Genomic DNA, 24,532 nt, shown 5'->3' with positions numbered 1-24,532 from the left:
CTTACAAAATAGTTTCACTGCCCTAAAAATCCTCTATGTCCTGCCTATTCATTCCTCTTTCCCCTACAAATCCTGGCAATGACTAGTCTTTTTACTATCTCCATAGTTTTTTTTTTTTTTTTCAGTTCTTTGCCTTAGTCATATGCATTTAAGGATGCTCCATGTCTTTTCATATCTCTATAGCTCATTTCTTTTTAGGGCCAAATAACATTCCATTGTCTAGATGTACCACAGTTTATTCATCCATTCACCTGCTGAAGGATATCTTGTTTGCCTCTATAAATTGGCAAATATGAATAAAGCTGCTATAAACCTTGTGCAGGTTTTTGTATGGACTCATTTTGGTATAAACCAAGGACTCTGATTGCTAGACTAGTTGATAAGAGTATATTTAATTTTGTAAGAAGTTGCCCAGTTGTCTTTCATAGTGGCTGTACTGTTTTGTGTCCCCACTGGCAATGAATGAGTGTTCCGTATGCTCCACATTCTTGCCGACATTTAGTGTTCTTAGTGTCCTGGAGTTTGGCCATTCTAATAGGTGTGTAGTTGTATCTTTTTAAAAAAAATATTTATTTATTTATTATTTTTTGGCTGCGTCAGGTCTTAGTTGTGGCATGTGGTCTCTTCCGTTGTGGTGCGCGAGTTCAGTAGTTGTGGCATGTGGGCTTAGTTTCCCTGCAGCATGTGGGATCTTAGTTCCCTGACCAGGGATTAACCCCACATCCCCTGCATTAGAAGGCAGATTCTTTACCACCGGACTACCAGGGAAGTCCCTGTATCTTGTTTTAATTTGCACTTCCCTAATTACATATGATGTTGAACATCTTTTCATAAGCTTATTTGCCATCTGTATATCTTCTTTGATGAGTTGTGTGTTCAAGTCCTTGGCCCATTTTTTAATCGAGTTGTTTGCTTTCTCATTGTTGAGTTTTAAGGGCTCTTTTTATATTTTGGGTAACAGCCCTTTATCAGATGTATCTTCTCCAAATATTTCTCCAAGTCTGTGACTTGTCTTTGTCTTGACATCTTTTGCAGAGCAGACATTTTTAATTTTAATGAAGTTCAGCCTATCACTTATTTCTTTCATGGGTCATGCCTTTGGTGTTGTATCTAAAAGTCATCCCATATCCAGGGTCATCTAGATTTTCTCCTATGTTATATTCTAGAATTTTATAGTTTTGTGTTCCTTATTTGTCTCTAATCCTTTTTGAGTGAATTTTTGTGAATGGTGTAGGTCTGTCTAGATTCATTTTTTTTGCATGTTGATGTTCAGCACCATTTGTAAAAAAGACGATCTCTTCTCCATTGTATTAACTTTGCTCCTTTGTCATAAATCAGTTAACTGTATATTTATGTGGGTCTATTTTGGGGTTCCCTGTTCTGTACCATTAATCTCTTTGTCTGTTCTTTCACCAGTACCACACTGTCTTGATTTTGATTACTGTAGCTTTATAGTAGATCTTGAAGTGAAAGTCACTGTATAAATGTTAAACTATTGAAAAATTTAAGCATACACAAAGATAGGGCTAAGAGTCCAATGAATCCTCATGTACACATCACCTAGATACAACATTCATCAGCTCATGGCTGCTCTCAACTTTAACTCAACCCCCTTCCCACTTCAATCCCAAATTTCATATGAAATTCAAGATATTATATAATTCCATCCATATCTATTCAGGATGTATTTCTAAAACACTGTCTTCACTTTAAAGAAACTGCAAAGCTGTCTCCATTTTCCAAATAAGAGGATTTAAAGCTTTTTTTTTGGTTCAGCTTGAATGTATACTCTTTTAGAAAGATGGAGAAAGTTGTTTTTTCTAGTATATAATTTCGTTTTCTACACATACTGATATGTGTGGAAATAACAGAAAAATCTTCATTTATAAATATAACTTTTTTATACTCGCGAGTTTCATCACAAAGATTTTATGTATTTGTGTCCTTATTATTACCAGGGTTCCTTTTTGAGTCATTTAATACTTTTCCATAGGGAGCCATCTTTACTTCTGTATAGGTTGTTTGAGGTGCTCATCACCTTGGAATATAGATAGGATGCTGACATGGAAATTAAAGCCTCCAATACTCATTCACATGATATTAGCATAATTATTATTCAGAATTTTTCTGTAAGGAAGACTTGACTTTTCTCTCCCATTTATTTATTTTTTAGTCATTTATTTACATAAGTATGGACTCCTAGATATTTATTTTATCCTTTGGGTTATGAACTAATACTGTCATTATTCTACTGCTAAAATTTTTCAGCTTTGGTCTTAGGGAGTTGTTTTCGTTTGTTTGTTTTTTAAGTACCTGATGATCTGGATTTATTTTAACTGCCTTAGTTTTAGAACCAGCCATTTTCCAAGGTGCAAAAGAGCAGGTTTTACAGGTTTATTAATGTTTTTTACATCAGTCAGATTAAATGCTGTTAAATGGTTCTCTTTGTAATAATCATATCAGTAATTTATTGGAGTAAAGGTGACATTACTTAAATGACCATGAGGCTTAGAAAAATTGCCAACATAAGCCACAATATAAAATATTTTAATTAATACCCATTAAAAACCCCCATTATGATAATGCCTCGTTTCTCTAGGCTCAATACAAACAATACATATAATAATTGATTTTTTTAAACCTTTTTGATGCAAACACTTCTAAAACAATTTTCTGTTTTCCAGCCCCTTGACAGAGAATGAAAGACATAACTTAATATTTTTTTCTTTCTACATTACACCATATATTATCTGAGTATCAGGAGATAAATGGTTAAAATTAAAGGCATAATATACTCTGCATAAGAACTTTATACTTAGAATAATACCTCAAGTCTTCATAACTGCTGTTTCAGCTATGTAAGGGAGACCTTTCGACTTAGTTCCAAATTCATAGATGTATTATGTAAATTGAAACTGCACTGTATCAATTTCTAGATAAGAAATATATTAGAAGGTACAGAATACATTAAAAAATTAAGCAGTTCCATTAAAAACAAAGTATTTCTAAAATATTGTTTTCAAATACACATGGTGCTGTATTAAAATTGGTTCATCTTCCTTTTTTAGGTATATGATGTACAATTAGTATACTAAGTTCAGCAAATGGAAATTTTTTTCTATAGATTTCAGCATCTTTGAAACCTATTTTATCTGTATTTATCCTTAAGCAGACTAAACATCCTTCTGATTATATCTTGTTTACCTTACTTGTTTGTTTTATTTATTTATTTATTCGGGGGTTGGGGGGGCTCTGCTGGGTCTTTGTTGCTCTGTGCAGGCTTTCTCTAGTTGCGGCGAGCGGGGGGCTACTCTTTGTTGCAGTGCGCAGGCTGCTTATTGAGGTGGCTTCCCTTGTGTGGAACGTGGGCTCTAGGCGTGCGGGCTTCAGTAGTTGCCGCGCATGGGCTCAGTAGTTGTGGCTCACTGGCTCTAGAGCACAGGCTCAGTAGTTGTGGCGCACAGGCTTAGTTACTCCGCGGCATGTGGGATCTTCCCGGGCCAGGGCTCGAACCCGTGTCCCCTGCATTGGCAGGCAGATCCTTAACCACTGCGCCACCAGGGAATTTCCTGTCTTTTTTTCTTACATGCATAATTTTAAGATTTTTATTGAAGTAGAAATAATGTATATGTGTCAGAAGCAAATGGTCTCATGAATTTTTGTAAACTGAAGACCCCAATGTAACAAGTACTCAGATTAAGAAACAGTAATTGTACTTCAGAAGACCTTCCTTTGACATCTTCCACTTAATATCCTTCTTTCCCTCCCAGATGGAAACAATATCCTGACCCTTAATGACTCTGCCTTTTCTTCCCTATTTTCCTTCCTCTTTCCTTACTTACTGTCTGAAAAATTGTTGAACTAGTTTGAAGCTAGTTCAAACTAGTTGGGTTTGGTTTGCTTGTGGGATATTACTAGGTAAGGGTATCAGCAATCTGAGTTCCTTTAATCACCTCAGTTATAGATTTGACATGATTGAAAGGTGGGCTTTAATTTTATCATCTTTACTCTCTAGGATATAGACTCTCAGGATTTTAAACCAAAGACTAGGGAGAGTTAGGAGTCTTGGTTTTGGTGGATCCTGACCTCCAACTTTTGCTTCTGTAATTTTTGTGAATCTGCTAAAAGCTCTTTAGGCCTCTCGGCTTTTTGCTATGTAATAACAGTGATTTGGAGGAAGAAACAATTCCTAAGGTCGGTCAGATTTCTTGGTTTACTACTTCTTCTGGATCTTGCCTGCATAATTCATCACTGTTCTTTTAACTTTTCAGTGCCTTCAAACAGGTGTGTTTCATTTTTCTTCCCTAGCTCGCTATAAGGGTTATTCCAATTTGCTTATTTCTAGAAGCAGAACTCTGTAATCCTGTATTGCGTGTTTTTAAAAAGTAATCTTTCAAGTCTTACTTTTTTTTTAAATTTATGTATGTATGTATGTATTTATTTTTGGCTGCGTTGGGCCTTCGTTGCTGTGCGCAGGCATTTTGTAGTTGCGCCGAGCGGGGGCTACTCTTCATTGCGGTGCACGTGCTTCTCACTGCGGTGGCTTCTCTTGTTGCGGGGCATGGGCTCTAGGTGTGCAGCCTTCAGTAGTTGTGGCTGGCGGGCTCTAGAGCGCAGGCTCAGTAGTTGTGGTGCACAGGCTCAGTTGCTCCGCGGCATGTGGGATCTTCCTGTACCAGGGCTCGAACCTGTGTCTCCTGCATTGGCAGGCGGATTCTTAACCACTGCGCCACCAGGGAAGCCCCCTCAAGTCTTACTTTTAATGACATTGTGTCATTGGAGTTTGTGACTTCTTTTAAGCATCTATAACTGGCATTGATTAAAGTTGTTTCAGTGTAATGAGTTCCCCAGACAGTACATTTTGGTTCAAAATGAAGAAGTTGTACAAAAGCCTCATGATATTTTTGTAAATTCTCAAATATGAGGTAGTTTCTTTTCTGAGGGATAATTTTAGGGGGACATTTTTCTTCATATTTGGCATCTAGGGATATTTGATTTACGGTGAGGTAATAGTTTCTAGAAAAAATTTAATAATAAAAGCAATGGTAATAGCTACTATTTGAGTGTTTAATATGCACTAGGCACTAAGGGCTTATATAACCTTCACTAAACTAATCAATCTTTATGAACACTTTCATGATATAGATACTGCTTTTATTCCATTTTACAAATGAGTAAATTAAGACAAGGGGAGGTCAAGTAATTTAACATGGTCATAGAGGCAACCCTGATACTGAACTGGCATGACCTAGTATTACCCATTCTGGCTGTTTGCATCCAGCTTCCATTCTGTTTTGGCCAATGTCTGTTCCTGTCGGTTGAAAACCTGAGAAAAGAGCTAGCAGTGACACAGATTCAGATATAAAGTTATTGGAGATTGGCTCCCATCCTGTGTGGAAGCCTCATCTCTTTTGTTTCATTAACCTCATGAAAACATCAGTCCTTAAATTTTTTTCCTTTTAATTCAAACTAAAGGAATTATGCTGTTGGTGTATATATACAGTTAGTAATTAGCAGCCAGATCTAAAAAGCCATGCCATGATGTTCTCATAGCAATAGAACCAAATTGAAATTTCATAAAAAGTATAAGAGAAAGTTTCTTTTGAGGGGAATATACTTTGAAATAATAATTGATATCAATAATTATTTTAGGTATTAAGCAACATGTTCTTCGTGTTTGTTATCCAATAATCCTGTTGTTAAAACTTTGTACTGTTTCAAAGAATCCCTTTCATTTTAGTAAATTATACTAATTTATTTAATGTTAAATGTTAAGAATTAATTTACAGATCTTTAATAAAACATATCATGAAGCATTAATCTGTAGAAGTTTTACTTAATAGCTTTGTAAAATCTTTGGATGTGGGAAAGATACTAATGAAAAAAATACTCCTTTATAATCTTTTTACTCTAATTACTACCATAATCCTAAATACTTGTACAGTAAAATAAACAATACAAATATTTATTAAAATAATGTAATTGAACTTTAATAAAGTGTTAGAGAAGGAGAACTGGAAAGTGCTGTGTTAATACAGCCGTTTCATCATATACCAGTTTTAGGTATATTTTGAACATTTGTTTGATTAACATTCAGTAAAGATTGTAGGTGAGTGCTTATGCTTAAAGAATGAGATTATTTGTGTATCATTTTATTGGTTTATTAATGCATTTAATAGAATGAGTTTAGTCTGAAACTCCATAAAGGAGAAAGACCCTCAAGTCTGGCCTTGATAGAAAAGTATGTCTCAGTTATAGTCCTTTTTTTTTTTTTTTTTTTAAAGCACTAAGAGACAAGTAATTTGTTTTGAATTGTGTATTCAGAGAAGATGATAAATGTTATAATTTATAGTTTACTTTTAAATATGGGTATTACTTTTAAAGTGCCTTTTGTTTTCAAAACATAAATTTAGTGAGTTTCTTTTGTTTGGAGAATTTCTTAAGATTTTGTTTTTATTGTGGATTTAAAAAACACTCAGATAATATTATGCTTACTTCTAAGAAAACTAAAGGTCATATTTTTTGATAAAGAGTATTTTCAGTGATATTTAAGCAAAGATTGTATCCTAACTGTAAGCACTTAACAAGGAAAACATAATTCATTAAGTGATATTAACCTATAACAATTTAAATAATTTATTTTATTGTTATCTAACAATAAATATATGCAAATTTCTTTCAAGTGATTTACTGATTTTTTTTCTCCTTAATTTTATTTAATGTTCTCTTTTAAAATAACAGTAGATTCATATGCAGTTGTAAGAAATAATATAGAGAGATCTGGTGTAACCTTTATTCATTTTCCTCCAGTGGTGACATCTTGCAAAACTATAGTAAGGTATTCCAACCTTGATATTGACGTTGATACAATCATGATTCAGAACATTTCTATCACAAGTATCCTTCATGTTACCATTTTATAGTTAAACCCGTTTTCTTCCCTGTGCTTAACCCTGCTCCCCCTTAACCCCTGGTAACCACTCATTTCTTCTCCATCTCTATAATTTTGTCATTTCAAGAATGCTATATAAATGGAATCATACAATATGTAACCTTTTAGGATTAATTTTGCTCTCTCAAGCTCAGTGTACTTCTCTGGAGATTAATCAGCATTGTGTGTATCAGTCGTTTGTTTCTTTTTATTTCTGAATGGTATTCCATGGCATAGATGTTTAACCATTTGCTTAACCAATTGTTTAACCATTCATCCATTGAAGGACATCTGTGTTGTTTCCATTTTGGCTAATAGGAATAACACTGCTATGAATATTTTGTGTAGAGATCTTTGTGAGAATTTCCATTTCCCCATGATAAATGCCCAAGAGTGCAATTTTTGGGTTGTATGGTGAATACAGGTTTAGTTCTGTAAGAGACTGACAACCTGCCGGAATGACTGTAACCTTTTACATTCACCACCAGCATATGAATGATCCTTTTCCTGGACTTTCTTACTATCATTTGGTGGTGTCACTATTTTTAAGTTTAATTTTAGATGAGAGCCATTCTGATATGTATGCCATAACAAAACCACCGTGCTGTGGTTTTAATTTGCATTTCCCTATTAGTTAATGAAGCTGATTATCTTTTCATGTGCTTTGTTTGCCATTTGTATATCTCCTTTAATCGTTTATTGATGTCTGTATTAGTTTGCTAGAGCTGCCATAACAAAATACCACAGGCTGGTTAAATAAACAGAAATTTATTTCTCATAGTTTGTCACAATTCCTCCAGGAGGCTAGAAGTGCAAGGTCAAGGTGTTAGCAGGTTTGGTTTCTCCCAAGGCTCCTCTCCTTGGCTTGCAGATGGCTGCCTTCTTGCTGTGTTCTCATATGCCTTTCTCTCTTCTTATAAGGATGCCAGTTGTATTGGATTAGGGAACCACTGATATAATCTGATTTAACCTTGAAGGTCCCAACTTTAGCATATGGTCGCATTGAGGCTTCAACATGTGAATTTTAGGGGATACACAGTTCAGTCCGTAAGAATACCTTTTGCCCTTTTTTAAACTGAATTGTTTTTTTAAATGTTGAGTTTTGGGAGTGGTCTTTATATTCTAGATACTAGCCCCTTGTTTCATATGTAGTTGCATATATTTTCTGCCAATGTGTAATTTGTTTTTTTCTTCCTCTTAAGAGGTTTTTTTTTTTAATGGAACAGGAGTTTTTAATTTTGATGAAATCCAATTTATCAGTGTTCTCTTTTATGGGCTGTGCTTTTGTTGTCAACCCTAAGAACTCTGTACCTAGCTATATAAATGTTTTTTTAAAAAAATGCTATGCCATGTTGAAGGAAAAATGATTAGAGATCACAAATTATAAATATTTTTGCTGGGGGAAATTGTTAATTATAAAAAGAAGGTTCACTTTGAAGAATAGGGGCAGATCAGTCATGAACAAAATAAACACTTGGGAGATAATCCTTCATGCGTTTTTCTCATTTTTTCTGCTCTTCTGTGTAATGGCATAGATAGGTTTTGTTCTGGACTATCTTTTAAGTATGTTTGTTTAGCAGGCAGCCTTGGAAAAGAGAGATACTCCCAGACAAGATTATCTTGACTGGTAGTATCATCATCTGCTTTGTCATCCAGGCTGGGAATGGGGGCATCCTTGTTAAGTGCCCCGATGTTGTTCTTCACGTTCAGTCACAGCATCCTGTTGACTTCAGCTTCTAAGTAGTTCTTAAATCTATCCTGCATTTTCATCCTTGTCACTGACACTCCCTGATCCATTACCTCATCCTCTCAAGTGTCCTTTCTATAATGCTGCTTTCCACATCTTTTTCTTCATCTCTTTAGTTTTCAGAAGTTTGACTTATATGTCTTGTTTTGTATTTCTTTGGGTTTATCCTGTTTAGGATTTACTCACTTTATTCCATCTGTACTTTTAGGTCTTTTGCCAAATTTAGGAATTTTTCAGCCATTATTTCTTGGAGTACTCTTTAAGCCCCACCCACCATCTGAATCTTTCCAGAGTTCAGATGATAGGATATTTTAGCTGTTTTGTTATAGTTCCACAGGTCCCTGAAGTTCTTTTTTTTTTCCCCCTTATCTTTGTCCTCCGTGTATTTTTTTTTTTTAACTTTTATTGGACTATAGGGGATGGGTTGGGAAATATCTCTGCAAGTTATGCCCTACTAGGGAAATGTCCATTCTAATTTTCCTGGGACAGCTTTCGGAGCTTTTTCTTTTTCTTGGAGCTGCTGCTCCTGCTGGCAGCAGCCTCTTCAGGTCCACTGCTGAGTGGCTCCTCCTTGGAAGAGAATTTCCTCTATTTCTTGGGGACTGTCTTGTTTCCTGACTCTTCAGGGTCACTAACTGGTTCCCTCTCTGGGGAAAGATTTATTCCTCTCGGTAAGACTTCCACTGCCAGCTGTCTCTTCAAGATCACTACTAACCAGCTCCTCCATGGAAAAAGATTTCTTTTTTGGGGGTTTGGAGAGGGGACAGATGGGTCTCCATTCCATTCTCCATTTTTCTCTTTTGTTCAGATTGGGTAATTTCTGTTGTTCTGTGTTCTAATTCACTGATGGTTTCCTGGTCCTCTCAGTACTGCTTTTGATCCCATTTATTGTTTAATTTTGGTTCCTGTATTTTTCAGTTGTAACCTTTCTTGTTGGTCTTTCTTTATAGCTTCTATTTCTTTGTTTAGATTTTATAATTCTTTTCTAAGACATTTTGGTTTTCATTTGTTTCAAGGATGTTCCTAGTTGCTCATTGAAACATTTTTATGATGGTTGCTTTAAAATCTTTAATAGATAACTCTAATATCCCTATCATCTTAGTGTTGGCATCTACTGTTTATCTCTTTTCATCCAGTTTGGGATCTACCTGGCTCTTGGAATGGTGAGTGATTTTTTTTTTTTTTCCCCCAAACCTTGGATATTATGAGATTATGGATCTTATTCAAGCCTTCAGTTTTAGCTTGGTTTGTTTGACACCATTCCAGCAGAGAAGGGTGGGGTGCATGCCACCTCATTACTGCCAGGTCATGGTAGAAATCCTGGTTCCCCACTCAGCCTCCATTAATATCTCAGGTAGATTGTGCTCATTATTACTGTGGGTGAATGCGGGATCTGGCTCCCCACTATTATTCCCCTGATAGCTTTCTGGTTGGGAGGTATAGAAGTGCCTCATTACTGTTCCACATGTGTCTTCCACTGACACCACAGAGTGGTGTGTCCTTGTTACCACTGGCTGGTGATGTTTCAAGTCCTGAGAGAAGTGTCCACTAAGCATCCTCTTGTACTAGCCCAGTGGGGAGGGATAAAGTTACCTCAACTGATAGGTAGGCTTGGATGTCCAAGCTCCCTGCTTGGTCTCCCCACCGTGGAGGTGCCTCATTAACTGGTGGGGATTAAAGTCTCAGTTCCATCTTGGCCTTTTCTGATACCACCCCAGTGGGAAAGTCGGGGCTCTTATTACATCCTGGGGGGAGGGGTGGAAATCTAGGCTCTCCATGTCAGCTTTTGCTGGTGGGGTTAGGGGTAAGGTCATGTTTTTTTCCTCTAGTGTTGGCTGCACTAGAGCAGTTATTTTCTTAAAAAGTTTTCTGTCTTGCTAGACTTGCCATTTCCCTTTCTTGGTCCTTTGGCTACAGAGAACAGGCTTTTGGAGGGTTTGTTTCATGTATACTTGTTGGTTTTCTGTGTTATGCACTTCTCTTCCACCCAGTCTTTGATATATGAGGTAAAAATGAAAATCCAGGGAACTCACTGTTGTGTCATTCTTTGGATCCTGAGATCCCTATCCAGTCTTTCTTCATCTCTGTCTTTTCTTTTTTATATTTGTTTTATACGTAATGTCTTGGGTTTCTAGTTATACTTAGCAAGAGGAATAGGAAAAAGTATATCTATTCCATCTTCCCAGAAGTGGAAAGTATGTTTCAAGTACTTGGTAACAGAAATTACCTCTAAATGGTAGTTGCATTGGATCTACTTAAATATTATTGTCTTTGTGTGCTTTTTTCATTTGTTTGTTTATTTATTTTTAGGACTAAATTCCTATAAGCCTGATTTTATTGACAGAGATAATAAAGAATTCAAATGAAAAGTACAAAACAAAAACATAGAGTCAACTCTCAGGGATACACATAAATCTCTAGCTGAGTCTTGACAACACAGGGATCTGCTTAATTACCAATTTTTAACCTGTCAAACTTTATTAATGATTTCTTTTATGTGTGTTGCAGTCCAAACAATTTTCTTCTTTCTTCTGACCCTTTGATTCAGTTACAGAGTGACTGATAATTTATGGAAACAGTTTTCAGGTTTTGGGTAGTCTCATATCCTCGGCTTTGTTAGAATTTAATGGTTAGGTTTTCCCTTTGGGCAGCTGTGGGTATTTCTATGGTAATTTAATATTTTCAGAGGTTTACTATATAATATAAAAGTATTATCTATTGCACTAAAAGACAGTTACTGTGTCATAAAATATGAGAAAAAGCAAGGCCTTTCTTCCATATAGGTAACATAATAATTTTAAATTGCCTCAACAGTAATATTCTATAGTAAAATATCATTATTGTAAGTGTTTTTAAAAAAGTTTTCTTTGCGTAATATTTGGGCTGTCCCAGGTCTGAACTAATCTTGGGATTGGATTTCTTTCCTGTAGGCTGATGGTCTAGAGGACAATGAAAAGGATTTCTATGATTCTGATGAGGAACAGAAGGAAAAGACTGACAAAGGGAAGAAGCCATATACTATGGATCCAGACCATAGACTTTTAATTCGGAATACAAAGCCTTTGCTTCAGAGCAGGAATGCAGCGGTATGTAAAAACCACTATAAGAAATAATTCACAGATTTTTTAAAACAGTGGTTAAAAATATGTAAGTTTAGTAAATAAGTCTTTATTTTTGAGTGTGCTAATGGAGCGTTTGTTGGTTTTTTTGTTTATATACTAAAAAGCAGGTTTTAATAGGATTACTTGGTTTGGTAGCTGTATGCCTACTGGACTTCATTTCCTTTTTGTGGTTTTGTTGATTGGTTTCCTAAGATATAAGTTCAAGATGTTTACCAGTTGATTGGAGGACTGTGTATATTTCTCTACTACTGGATTGTTGTTGTGAGTACTTAATCTGGTATCAGTCCATAATATTTGTATTTACCTGATAAGAGTTTTGAAGAGACTAACATATAGTAAAAGCACCTAGCATAATGCCTCAATTAAAAATTTTAGCTGGTAGGAATAACTAAAAATCATCCTTACTTGGGTCCTAAGTTTGTTGTTGTTGTTTACGTCTTTTTATTTTAAATAACCCTTTTATTTTAGAAGAATACATGTGCACAGTAGAAAATTAGAAAATACAGACTAGCAAAATTTAATAAAATTAAACCATTACATTCCCATCACTCAGGAATCACTGTTATAATATCTTAATGCAGTTTTTTCCAGATTTTTTTCTGCATAAATGTACCTATTTCACATGTGTGTATGTCTATACATATATATATTTTTAAAACCAAGATGAAAATCATAGTACACATAGTATTTTTTAACCTGTTTTTTTTTTCTAGTCAGTTCTCTATTTCTATTTCAGTAAAATTTCATCTCATTTAATACCAATTTGTCTTAAGTTCTTTTATAACTCGTTCATCTAAACCAGTTGCGCTGCATTGGGTCTGGTTGTTACATCTTTTAAACCTCTCAAGTCTTGCAGAATGTTCCCCTGGATTTGTCTGGTTGCTTCCTTTTCTATATCCTGTGTTTCCTGTTAACTGGAAGTTTTATGTAAGGCTTGATGAATTCAAATTCAACATTTTCTTAAACTTCTTTCAATTAAAAAAAATTCTTAATGAATCGTTCTGTTCAAGTAGTAAAAACTTTGAAAATGAGAGTTTCCTTTGTTTTCTGATGCTTGAGAATTTGGTCCCTAGAGCTTTGTATGTCTATCTTAGGAAGTTTTTATCTAATACCTAGTACTTAGTTTCTAAATCATGATTAAGTACTGTGTACAATAACAACACATATGTTATTTTATTAATGTTGTAAAATATGCTTATATTTTAGTATACTCTTGCTTGACCTGGTGGCACTTAAGTACTGTAACTTGCCACCTAAAACTACTTTATAATTGACTCACTGTTAATTTAACTTTGTCTTGGAAATTGGTTTTATAGTTCAAATACTCACTGATGAAAAATGTTCTTGAATAGTGAAACAAATAGAGGTAGTTTGTACTTTTTGTACCAGTATGTTTTGGTTCCCCGCTTGTTTGATTGTGTACCAAATAGAGGTAGTTTATTTTTTGTTCCAATACCTTTTAGTATCCTGCTTATTTGATGATGCTAAATATATATAAAGGTTGACTTTTGAAGAATTGTGAATAGAGGTTCTTTTTTTAAGCCTTATTCTCAACTTGCAAGAGAGACTTTGAGAATTTGTTCAGGAAACTTAGTCTGTCAGCGCTGTGTAGATTGAATTGGTGATAAGAGATACTGGAAGCACTGTTGGGAGGCTATTTGGACAGTCTAGGTAAGGTGATAGAGGAGCAATGGTTAGAAATAGAAAAGTTCTTATAGGATGTACTTTCTTATGAACGTACATAATGTAACTGCTGAAGGCCTATGAGGTATATTTTTAGTTGTTTTGGAGTTTGGAGTTATGGGAGCTTCCCTCATGGCTTTTACAAATTAGACTATAAATGTCAAATTTGGGGTATTGAAGAGATTTAAAAACTGTTAGATTTGTAAATATTGGGGAAAAGAAGATCCTTTATCCCTTTTGTGTTTGGGAGTGCCCTAATTAATGTATCAGAACAGATGACATACTAAGTGGAATCTAGAATCTTAAAAACATTGACACATATAGAAAGTACAGTTTATTAAGCTTCAGCTTTCTCTTCTATCATATGCTAATACTTATTAGCCACCTGTATGCTTTAATATTTTAAAAAAATGACTGTCACCTATTTGTAGATTAAGTCAATCATTAATTGAGTTTTTCTTAATAAGATTTTAAATTCAGAAGTTTGTTGTATAATTAAAGTGTATTTGTAGATCACAGGTGAAGAAATAAGATATCCTTAAACTCCTCAAATCCCCAAGTAATGTCTGAAAGCTATAAATCAGTCATCTAAAAAAATGTACACAAAAATACCATACAGCAGTAACTTGAGGATCCTGTAACTCTATTTTTTTAAAATGTTTCTTAGTTTTAGAAGAAACTCTTTTTGTTTCGAGCACCCTCAGGTACTATATACTCTTTAGGCATATGTAAAACTCCTGCCATATTTTATTAGAACTTTATAGTTCAAGCAGAAGTAAAGTAGTATTAATATATCTTCCTAACCAAAGGTGGTAAGATGATTACTTTCTGTAGCTCTCTATCTGCAGTTGCCACACGCTGAACTGGATACTTTCAGCAAGTGGGAGGTCTGGACTTTTGATCTCTGGATCTAAGTGTAGAGACATGTAGGGGAAACATAGTACTCTTATATTTTATGACAGAGAAATTCTGATTACCCCTATAATAGCTTTGAACCGAAGACTATTTTTAAGGTTCTGCATTTTGAAAAGCAAGATCATTTCAAATGCTGCTGTTTTAGAGGAATTGTTTTAATAGAGTCCCCTTAATTAAAATTTAAATATACTGACCTTCTTTGGTTTTAAAAATTTTAACCTACTTACTGCTGTTATCTTTAAGTGTCTGGTTTCATTCCGTCTCGGAGCAGCAGCAGCACTAGGAAGAGTATGGCATTTGGAGTGTGTGTTGAGCCTTGCCGTATTGGCTGTCAGACTTTGGGTAGTTTGTTTAACATTCATTTTCTTTTCTGAGGATTTATTGGCTTCCTAGGGCTGCCGTAACAAATTACCAAAAACTGAGTGGATTAAAACAATAGAAATGTATTCTCTCACATTTCAGGAGGCCAGAAGTCTAAAACTCAAGTTGTCGACAGGATTGGTTCCTCCTGGAGGCTCTAGGGAGAAATTAGCTTCTGGTGGTTGCCAGCAATCTTTGGCATTACTTGACTTACATGCCTCAGTGCAGTCTCTGCCTCCATCTTCATACTGCCTCTTCTCTGTGTGTCCTTTTCTGTCTCTGATAAGGACACTCACATTGGATTTAGGGCCCCCCAATCAAGTATGATCTCACCTTGGTCATTGCCTCAATAATATCTGCAAAGACTTTATTTCCAAATAAAGTCACATTCTGAGGGTAGATACTCTTAGGGGAACACTGTTCAACCTGCTGCATAGGGTAACAACATATTCATCTTATTTCACAGCAATTTTGTAGGAGTTAAAGGGAATAATATGTAAGAATATACTTTGAAACTGTAGTATGAAACTGTTATAGTTCTTATTGTTCTCTGCTTTACTTTTTAGGTGGTTATGGCAGTTGCTCAGCTGTATTGGCACATAGCACCAAAATCGGAAGCTGGCATTATTTCTAAATCACTAGTGCGTTTACTTCGTAGCAATAGGTAGGACATGATTTTTTATGTGTTTTCTTTTGTATTACTTTAAAAGTAATGTTTGAACAAATAAAATGTGTCTCTTAGGCATTTAACTGCAGCTCTGACTGTATTTTATCAATGAGATTTCATACTTAAGGGGATTATTATAAAAGCCTTTAGATTACTGATCTCAAAGTTAATGCTAAATATTGAAGGTTTTTTTAACCTCAAGCCCAAAGAAGTTGAAAATATTTTTTTGGCATATAGTATATACTGTTACCAGTAGCCTAGTATTAGTGTTTGATATTTCTAGGTGTGACAATAATAATGTTTGGGAGTTCTATTAAGTCTGGAATCACTGAAAAACTATATTAAATGTATTATCAGATTGACTTAGTGTAATTATACATGACTTTATATAAAGCAATACATATGCTGAATTATGTAGTTTATGACAGAATTACTGCTCCCTGTAAAGTTACAATATTTAATTACTATAGTTTGTTCTATTTAAGAAAAGAGCTATGTTCTTAATAGCTACTTATTTTAAAGAAATGCATACTGTTTTCATTTCCTGGAGACAGGTAGGTAGGTAGTAGGTAGGTAGGTAGATAGATAGATAGATAGATAGCAGAATACTTTTCTCTTTAATTTTACCTCTCTATAATTCTGCAGTTCAGGTCAACAATTCAGAAAACTTTGAGTTCCTGTGGCATATACTTTCAGTGTTTAAAAAGATTTTGCCATTTGTTTTGTTTTCTATATTTAAGAATACTATTGTTCAAGCTATTTATCTTACCCTGGATATTTTGCAGTAATTAGTTATTTTAAATTTAAAAAAATTTTTCCATTGAGCACTTATGCTATTGGAGTTGGGAGGAGAAAGATAAATATTTATTTTCATCCATACTCAAACTTAGTGCCACAACTTTAGCCCTAGTTTGGCTTTTGCCATTCTTTAGTAAGATACTATTTCCTTTGTCTTTATACGTAGTCGTTCTTTCCCTTTTAACAGCTCAATAATTTTTGTTTTCCATTGCTGGTTCAAAGAAGGATCTGGAATGCATCTTTCACATGAAGCATTATACCAGATTCAGTTCCATGTTCATTTCTTAGATAATTGGATGTAAAATAACATGGTTTTTTAAAAAATATCTTTCACTCTGGGCAGAATTGAGTCACCTGGTGAGCCTTCCAATCAAGAGTTTGTATTAACACTGTGGTCATGTCTGTTCCATTAGCCCTAAGAATACTTTCTTTGCACGTGTTCAGAGCAGCTACTGTATTGACTCTATATCTTAGGAATACAGTATTATAAAACTTGTTTTAACTCTTCCTCGTGATGAATCAAATCTAATTTAATAGTTTATAGGGAAAATGTATTTTTAAAAGAAGGCATAAATATCTAAGATTTATTAATAACTTTTCAATATTATATTTAAGAGTTCCACTCAGTATGAGTCTTATTGCTGATTTTTCTTTCTTTAATGTACTGTTTACTTAAAGATATTTCATTGGAGAATATACCCAGTGAAAATTCTCCTTTAATTTCTAGGGAGGTGCAGTATATTGTCCTACAGAATATAGCAACTATGTCAATTCAAAGAAAGGTATGTACATTGTGAACACAAAATTCAAGAGAGAAATGAATACATTGTACCTTAAATGTATTTATATATTTATTTTTGTAATCTAGGGTATGTTTGAACCTTATCTGAAGAGTTTTTATGTTAGGTCAACCGATCCAACTATGATCAAGATACTGAAGGTATGCATGCTCTTATTTTTCAGATACTCTAATGCATGTTTACTTTGACGCTATTGCTGTAACTTTTGGTTTAGCATCTGTAAAATGGAGACCTGTGGTTTTTTTTTAAAATAGACATTGAGGGATTTTCTTTATGCTTTTTAAACTACATTATTTTATACTAATTACTGTGCTACATTCTAATAATACAAAGTTAAGACATGCTACCTATACCTTGAATAACTCACAGTATGTGAAGGAGACAGACATGGAAACAGATAATTTCAGCACTATGTGTTTTAAGTGATAAAGAGGTTTGAATTGAGTGTTGTGGAAAAAGAGAAAGATGGGGCCAATTCTCTGGGATATTTAGAAAAGACTGGTGGAAAAGATGATGTTTGATTGGATCTAAAAAGAATAACATGATTTCATCAATTTTTTTGTTGTTGGTAGGTAAGTTGATTGGGAGGTTGTAGCATTGGGTATAGGAGAAAGGCACATTTTATGCTAACACAAGGGATTATGAAAGAGTGTTGTGTTCAGGGAATGATAACTACAGTATAGAATATAGTTATGGGTATAAAGTTATGATGATTAAAACAGTGTGATATTTAGATAGAAAAATAAGTGGAATAGAAAATGAAGCCTGGAAACAGATCTCTGCCTATCAAAATGTACCATATAACAGAGGAGACATTGTAAACCAGTGAGGACTATTCATTAGTAGACTATTCAGTAAATATTGGAATGATTGGTTCTTCACATGGAAACTGAGTTTAATCACGAAAAAACAAAAAACGAAAAACTAAGACACACCCAAATTGAAGGATAAATTTACAAAATAATTGGTTCATAATCATCAAAAGTGTCCACTTCGTGAAGGTCAAAAGAAAGGTTGAGAAACTTTCAGACTGAAGGAGACTAAAGAGACAACTAAATACAATGTATGGTATGGATCTGGAGTCTTCTTTTATACATTGTTGAGATAACTAGTGAAATTTAAATGTAAGTTATTATTGCATAGATGTGATGTATCAGTGTTAATTTCCTGATTTCCTTGGTTGTATTGTGGTCTGTAAGACAGTGTCCTTGTTTGTAGAAAATATGTACAGATGTGTTTGGAGATGATGTGGTATCATTTTGATGACTCTGGACTCAAATGGTTCAGATAAAAACTGGTTTTTACCTTTTCTGTACATTAGAGATTGTTTTTTAAAATTGTACAAAAAATTAAAATGTTCTCATCAAAATAAAATGAAAAGTCAGTTCATAATCTAGGAGAAAATATTTCCAGTATATATATCTGAAAATTGACTACTCTCTGGAATATATAAAGAACTGCTACAATCTGTGCCTTTTAGTTGGAGCATTAGACCATTTACTTTTAATGTAATTATTGATATGAGTGTGTTTATGTCTACATCTTGTGTTTTGTTTGTCCCATCTGTTTCTGTTCCTTTTTTCCTTTTTGAAGCTTTCCTTCAGATTAATTGAATATTTTTTTATGAGTAGAAACTGAAAATTTTTAGCAAGCCTATTGGAGATGAGCTTTTAATTGCATATTTCTTGTAACTATAAATCTGGAAGAGAGAATTAAACTGTCTAAATATTTGAGATGGTAGGATGAAGAAAAACTAAATAAGGGAATAATTGGTATCTGGAATATAGAGGTATTACACGGAGGGCAAGTCGTTTTCTAACTTTATTTAATTAAAAGAAAAAGAAATAAAACTACCTTAAGTTGTTTAGGTTAATTAGATATAAATTATAAAGTTGGGACAAACAACTAAGGAAGACGTATGATTCTCTTTTTTGTAATTACTTTTAGGCACTATATAATTGTTCTGTTTGTAGGTGTAGGGAGACAAAGTTCACCTGAAGGGTATAATGCCTCCCATTTGTAATAGTGTAACTTTTTTTAAAAACAGAAATTACCTTTCTATTAAATGCATAACCTTTCTTAAATTCATCCTTTTTATTTGTGTTTTAACCTGTTTACTTTCTCTTTTTTCTATCATAGCTTGAAATTTTGACAAACTTGGCAAATGAAGCCAACATATCAACTCTTCTTCGAGAATTTCAGGTTTGTGTACAGTGCTAATTATACAATAACTTCTAAAGCATCTGTTCAGTTTAAAGTAAGATATATATCTTTCTCAATTTAGATATGTGTAATTGTATAAATAAAACAGTGATTTGGGGCAAGATTGACAGCTAATAAATTTATAAATTTTCAAGAATAAACATTAACTACAAATCTAAAATTTAAGGGAAATGAAATGGTAGTCCCTTTCATGTTTTCATATCATAGAATTTGAGAGACTGGTTTATAACTCCTTGTTTGAAAATAAGTCACTGTAAGGATTCTATCTTTTTGTGCTGTCATCATCAGTAGTCCATGCTATACTCTCATGAAAATGGCTTCACTTCTTACATGGTTGTCCCTATTTGATTGGCCTACTACTGTTTTAGACATTGTCTTCTTAGCTTCATGTATAGCTCCAAAAAATTGGTTTAAAATTGGCCTCATCATGAGTTTTTAAATTGTTAATGTTTTGTTTTGCTGTATTTTTTAAATCATGTGTGCTGATGGATGAGATGCTTCCCAGCTACACATCACCCCAAAATACTAAAAAGTTACTTCATGGATCTTACGCCCTTTATGATGAAAGGGTTAGCTCTGAAGACTTAGTGGTGGAGCACGGTAATAGAAAACCTCATATCAGTATTACGGGTTTTACATCTCATCAGCAGTTTTCTTAGCAAAAGTATACCACATGCTACACACTAATCACAGAATTTTTGTCAACTCCCAGCTTTTATAGATTTAACTGATTTTATTGCCATAGTCATTCTGTATGCCTGCATTAAATTTCTTTTTAGCCATATAGACATTGTATTTCTTTTTAACTGTATGATCTTACACTTTTAACAGGAGTAGTAGAATATTATAACATATTCATGCTTTATAATTTTGTAACTGAATTACTATACTTTCATGCTATATATTTTTCTAGAAAAACTCCTTGTAAAATTAGGATATCTGCTTATCTTATATTCACATACCAGAAAATATAGTATCTCAAGTTCTTATCTAATAATCTGTGGTATAGAACATTGCTTAAATTTGACTTTGTTTTAAAGTTTTTGTCTTTGTGTTTGCAGTTTTTGCTTTTCCTCTTATCATGTGTAATCTGTTTGGGTGTCCTTTTGCTGTCTGTTTTCTGCTTATGTCAGGGTTACTGGGGTTTTAGGGAAGGAATCTCAGGTAATTTTATGGCATTATTTACCTGTTTCAGGATATTGGTGATCTAGTCATTTCATTTAATATCAGGATGTTTAGTAAGGTCCACTGTTTAGTGAGACTTTTTAATATATTCTTTCTTCATGTATCCTTTTTTATCACTGTCTATATTTTACCTTATTTCTGTGTTTATGGGTTATGTTCATAGATGTGTACAGTTTATTCATAACTTTTTGAGAAAATAGAGAAATTTTCTAAAGACTCAGTTTTTTGTAACTGAGGAAATTAGGTAATCAACTGGGAAATGGTTTTAAATACAGTTGATCTTTCCTACATGGAACTAAGAGAGTTTAATTTGTTTAATTTATTTCCTCAGCATTTAATCGTGTTTTGGTACCATTTTCACTAAATTCGTGTGTCTTTTAGATATTCTTGGATTTTCTCCTCCATTTGCCATTTAGGCACCATTTAAATGCATATCCTGTTTTGCATGTTAGATGAACGTGGTGTTAATTCTACATTAGGTACTTGTCATTTGAGGTTGGGAGTCATTTTTTTAAATTTCAATTGAAAATGGGATTTTAAATTCCATTTATATATAATGTATATAAATATGCATATTTATTAAAAATAAATTTGTTTCTGTATACAATAAAAGCTTAGTTTTTAAATTAGGAAAGTTATAACCAAAGTGAAATTCTTTAGGTCTGTAATAAGTGATTAATTTCTTTTTAAGTTTATATAAATATATGGTTTACAGTGTATTTTTAAAGCATTCTTTTCAAGAAAATCTCTTTCAAAAGTGTGGTGTTTTATTTTGTTGCAAATCAAGTATTTATAAAGTCTTTATTGAAATGCTACTCACTGTAGCTATTGCAGTTTACTAACATTCAGATACCATTTTGAAAGTATAAAATGTTTATCAGTAGCATATTGATCCTTTTCCTCCTCTTCTCCCAATTTTTAGCTTTAGTAGCTCTGAAAAAGCAACCCTTTTTTCATAGATTCACAGATGCTGCTGGTTAAATGAACTGAAACCTCCAAAGAGAGGGTTCTCATCATCTCTTTCAACCTTGCACTTAAACTAATTGCTGTCCTTGGGTGACTGCTCCCTACTATCTCTTCTGGAGTCACAAGCCACTGTAGCCACAGGTGAATGAACCTGGCTTGAAAATGTGCCTCTTCTGTAGCCACATTCTTTAAGTGAAAAAGCAGAACTAAATTAATTCAGGAGTTGGACCTCTTGTTATGCCTTTAGATGAGAAGATTATGTATTCTAGAATTCTTATATTCTGACAGAGCTTAATGTATTAGGGATTTGTTTGTTCACTTGATAGTGCCAATGTATGAACTAACTGAGATAATTTTTTAGACCTATGTGAAAAGCCAGGATAAACAGTTTGCAGCAGCCACTATTCAAACTATAGGCAGATGTGCCACCAACATCTCAGAAGTCACTGACACGTGCCTTACTGGCCTGGTGTGTCTGCTGTCCAACAGGGATGGTAAGTTGACAGCTTCATTTTATTTTCAAATAATTTCTCATTTGAATATTCTTGGTATGATCTACAGATTGTAACTTCTTTTTTAGTATTGCATTTTAGTTTTTCCTGTATGTCAGTAGCATGGTTACAGTGAATAGTAACATTTTATCTTTTGAACTATGCGCGCACACACACACAGTTTTTTGTTGTTGTTTTAGTAAATTAGATAATTAACTTACAAACAGAATTTTCTTACCTGACCAGAACTAAGAAAGTATAATTTGTTTATTTTATTTCTTCACAATTTAATCACCTTCATTGCACCCTTTCCACAAAGGTTCTATTTTACTGCTTTTTAATGACATATGCTATGTATAATATTGGTTCACCTGCAGAGGGTGCTAAAAGCAGGCAAATGACTTAACAACATGAGAAGTTATAAAAGGTAGATCAAAAAAGTATGTAAATGTGTAACTTCAAAGTTTTTTTCCAGAAAGTCACTTAATAATTTTATATTCAAGATTAATTAGATTTAAAAGTCATCAGTTTGGAACAGCTTCATGTTTTTAAGCCAAACAGTATCTAAACATTTTGTAAAACTGGATAGGTAATATCCAGTAAAATACATAATCTAGATTTCATACTTTCTGTGGTAAATGTCCGTTATTTCTATGATATGGCTTTAGAATAAATGAGACCTTTTGAAGAAAGAAAGAAAAATGATTCAGCTTTCACCTTTAAAATAATTTATTTAATTAAAATGAGATTAAAACAAGGGATTTTTTTTAGGAAAAGCATAATTTTCTGTGTAAAGTTATTGAAATTATTTGTGGAATTCTAAATATAATTATGTCATATCTAGACCCAGGCATATATGACATAGCAACCATAAGGTGAAACATAACAAAATTGATTACTTTTTATATTTTATTTGAAAAGTAACTTTTTACTACGTTATGCCTAATTGTCTTTTTCCAGATGTAGATCTCTAGAAAGCTGTAATATTATTGTAAATACTTCTAACGAAAATAATTTGAAACAAAATTTATCCCCAAATAAGAATGATGTTTCCTGTAAGCATAAAATTGTAAATTTTAACCTGTAAATTCAAGATATTATGACGGATAGAACGTTTTTCTATATGCAGTATTTTAACTTCAAATAAGTGGCAAGAAAAATTATCAAGGAAATAGATTTTTTAAAAAAATTGCCTGTAGAAGGTAACTACAGAGGATAGGGTGCTAAATGTCATCCATTTCATCTATTTCTACTTTTAACAATAACATCCTCTTTGTCTCTATTTCTATGTCACACTTTAAAATGTGAGTTAAAAAATATGTTTTCATTTTCCTATGTCTTTAATAATGACTTTCTAAGACACACTTCAATTTGATTGCTTACAAAAAGCACCACAAATCAGTTAGAATGCTGGCTAGTTCTTTCAAATACAAAATGGATCTAAGGTTTGTCAATTTTATATTTTGACCACTTTTTCTCATGTGAAATTTTCAAGCTGGATTTTAAAGCAGTTGTTTCTACTTAGGCTTTCTAACACATTAATTTCTCAAAAACTGTTTTTTATTGACTTTGATTTAAAAGATGAATATTCTGTACCCCTGTAGTACTTTTTTCTTTTTAGCAAGTTTTGCTTTTATCTATTTTCAAAAAATTTTTATTTTATATTGCCGTATAGTTGATTTACAATGTTATGTTTGTTTCAAGTGTACAACAAAGTGATCCAGTTATACATATATTTATTCTTTTTCAGACTGTTTTCCCATTTAGGCTGTTACAGAATATTAAGTAGAGTTCTTTGTGCTATACAGTAGGTCCTTGTTGATTATCTGTTTTATTTATAGTTATGTATATATGTTAATCCCAGACTCTTAATTTTTTATTGACTTTGATTTAGAAGATGAATATTCTATACCCTGTAGTACTTTTAAGGGACGAATAGATCATTTTATTAATTAGTCAATGGGAAACTAATATAATTTATAATCACTCCTCAAGGTAGATTTACTGACTTAAACTCTGACATTTCAATGTTCAGGCTTTTGTTTTTGGTAAACCAAACTCTGTTTATAACAGTGGATTTTTTTTCTGCTTTGAATATTAAGAAAGTTAAATTGTATTTTTCAGGTTCTGATTTCACAATCATCATTTGCCTGATTCTTTAACTGTTTATCATATATGCTTCACTTTCATAGTTTGGAAACTGGCTCAGTGACATTAAAGAAAGTAATAATATTTTTAACTTAAAATGGTCAGTTGTTACAACAGAGCCCCTTTCTCTTCCTATTGAAAGATCTGCTTTTAGGAATAAATGCTGTGAATGAGGCCTCAGTTTCTTTAAAATCTGTAAGCTCTTTTGGCCCTCTAAGGGTCTATGACTCTTTGATTTTATATTAGTATGAATACCTCATCATCTTTTTAGATAATGTATCTTACAACCCCAGGAACAGCACTGAGACTCCATTGTTTTTACATATATTTAATATATTCTTCATGACCTGTAGGGTTTTTATTGTTGTTGATGTCTTCCTTCTTGGCATGGACAGGACTTGTAGGCAGACTTGAAGGTTGCCCTAAAATAGTCCATTATCACTATGTAAGTTTCACTGATAAACAGATTTCTTAAAGACCTTAAGGAGAAATCTGC

At 33.4% G+C, this 24,532-nt stretch overlaps 1 protein-coding gene across 5 annotated transcripts in view; it reads left to right on the top strand.

Annotated features, from left to right (window-relative positions):
* AP3B1 (adaptor related protein complex 3 subunit beta 1) overlaps positions 1-24,532 on the top strand; it is a 273,106-nt gene that overhangs the window by 104,727 nt on the left and 143,847 nt on the right. For all 5 annotated transcript variants that reach the window (XR_010941991.1, XM_067731062.1, XM_067731061.1 and 2 more), the window contains 6 exons: positions 11,609-11,764; positions 15,325-15,422; positions 16,951-17,005; positions 17,092-17,163; positions 19,163-19,225; positions 21,759-21,891. Coding sequence is in view for 4 of the 5 variants with exons in the window: in XM_067731062.1 (XP_067587163.1) it covers positions 11,609-11,764; positions 15,325-15,422; positions 16,951-17,005; positions 17,092-17,163; positions 19,163-19,225; positions 21,759-21,891 (577 nt within the window). In the remaining variant the exon portion in view is untranslated. The remainder of the gene's footprint in view (positions 1-11,608; positions 11,765-15,324; positions 15,423-16,950; positions 17,006-17,091; positions 17,164-19,162; positions 19,226-21,758; positions 21,892-24,532) is intronic.

This window comes from Pseudorca crassidens, chromosome 3 (genome assembly GCF_039906515.1).
Source record: "Pseudorca crassidens isolate mPseCra1 chromosome 3, mPseCra1.hap1, whole genome shotgun sequence".
In the NCBI taxonomy this organism is placed as follows: domain Eukaryota; kingdom Metazoa; phylum Chordata; class Mammalia; order Artiodactyla; family Delphinidae; genus Pseudorca; species Pseudorca crassidens.
The sequence above is the reverse complement of the archived record's forward strand: the minus strand, read 5'-3'. Positions and strand labels throughout refer to the sequence as shown.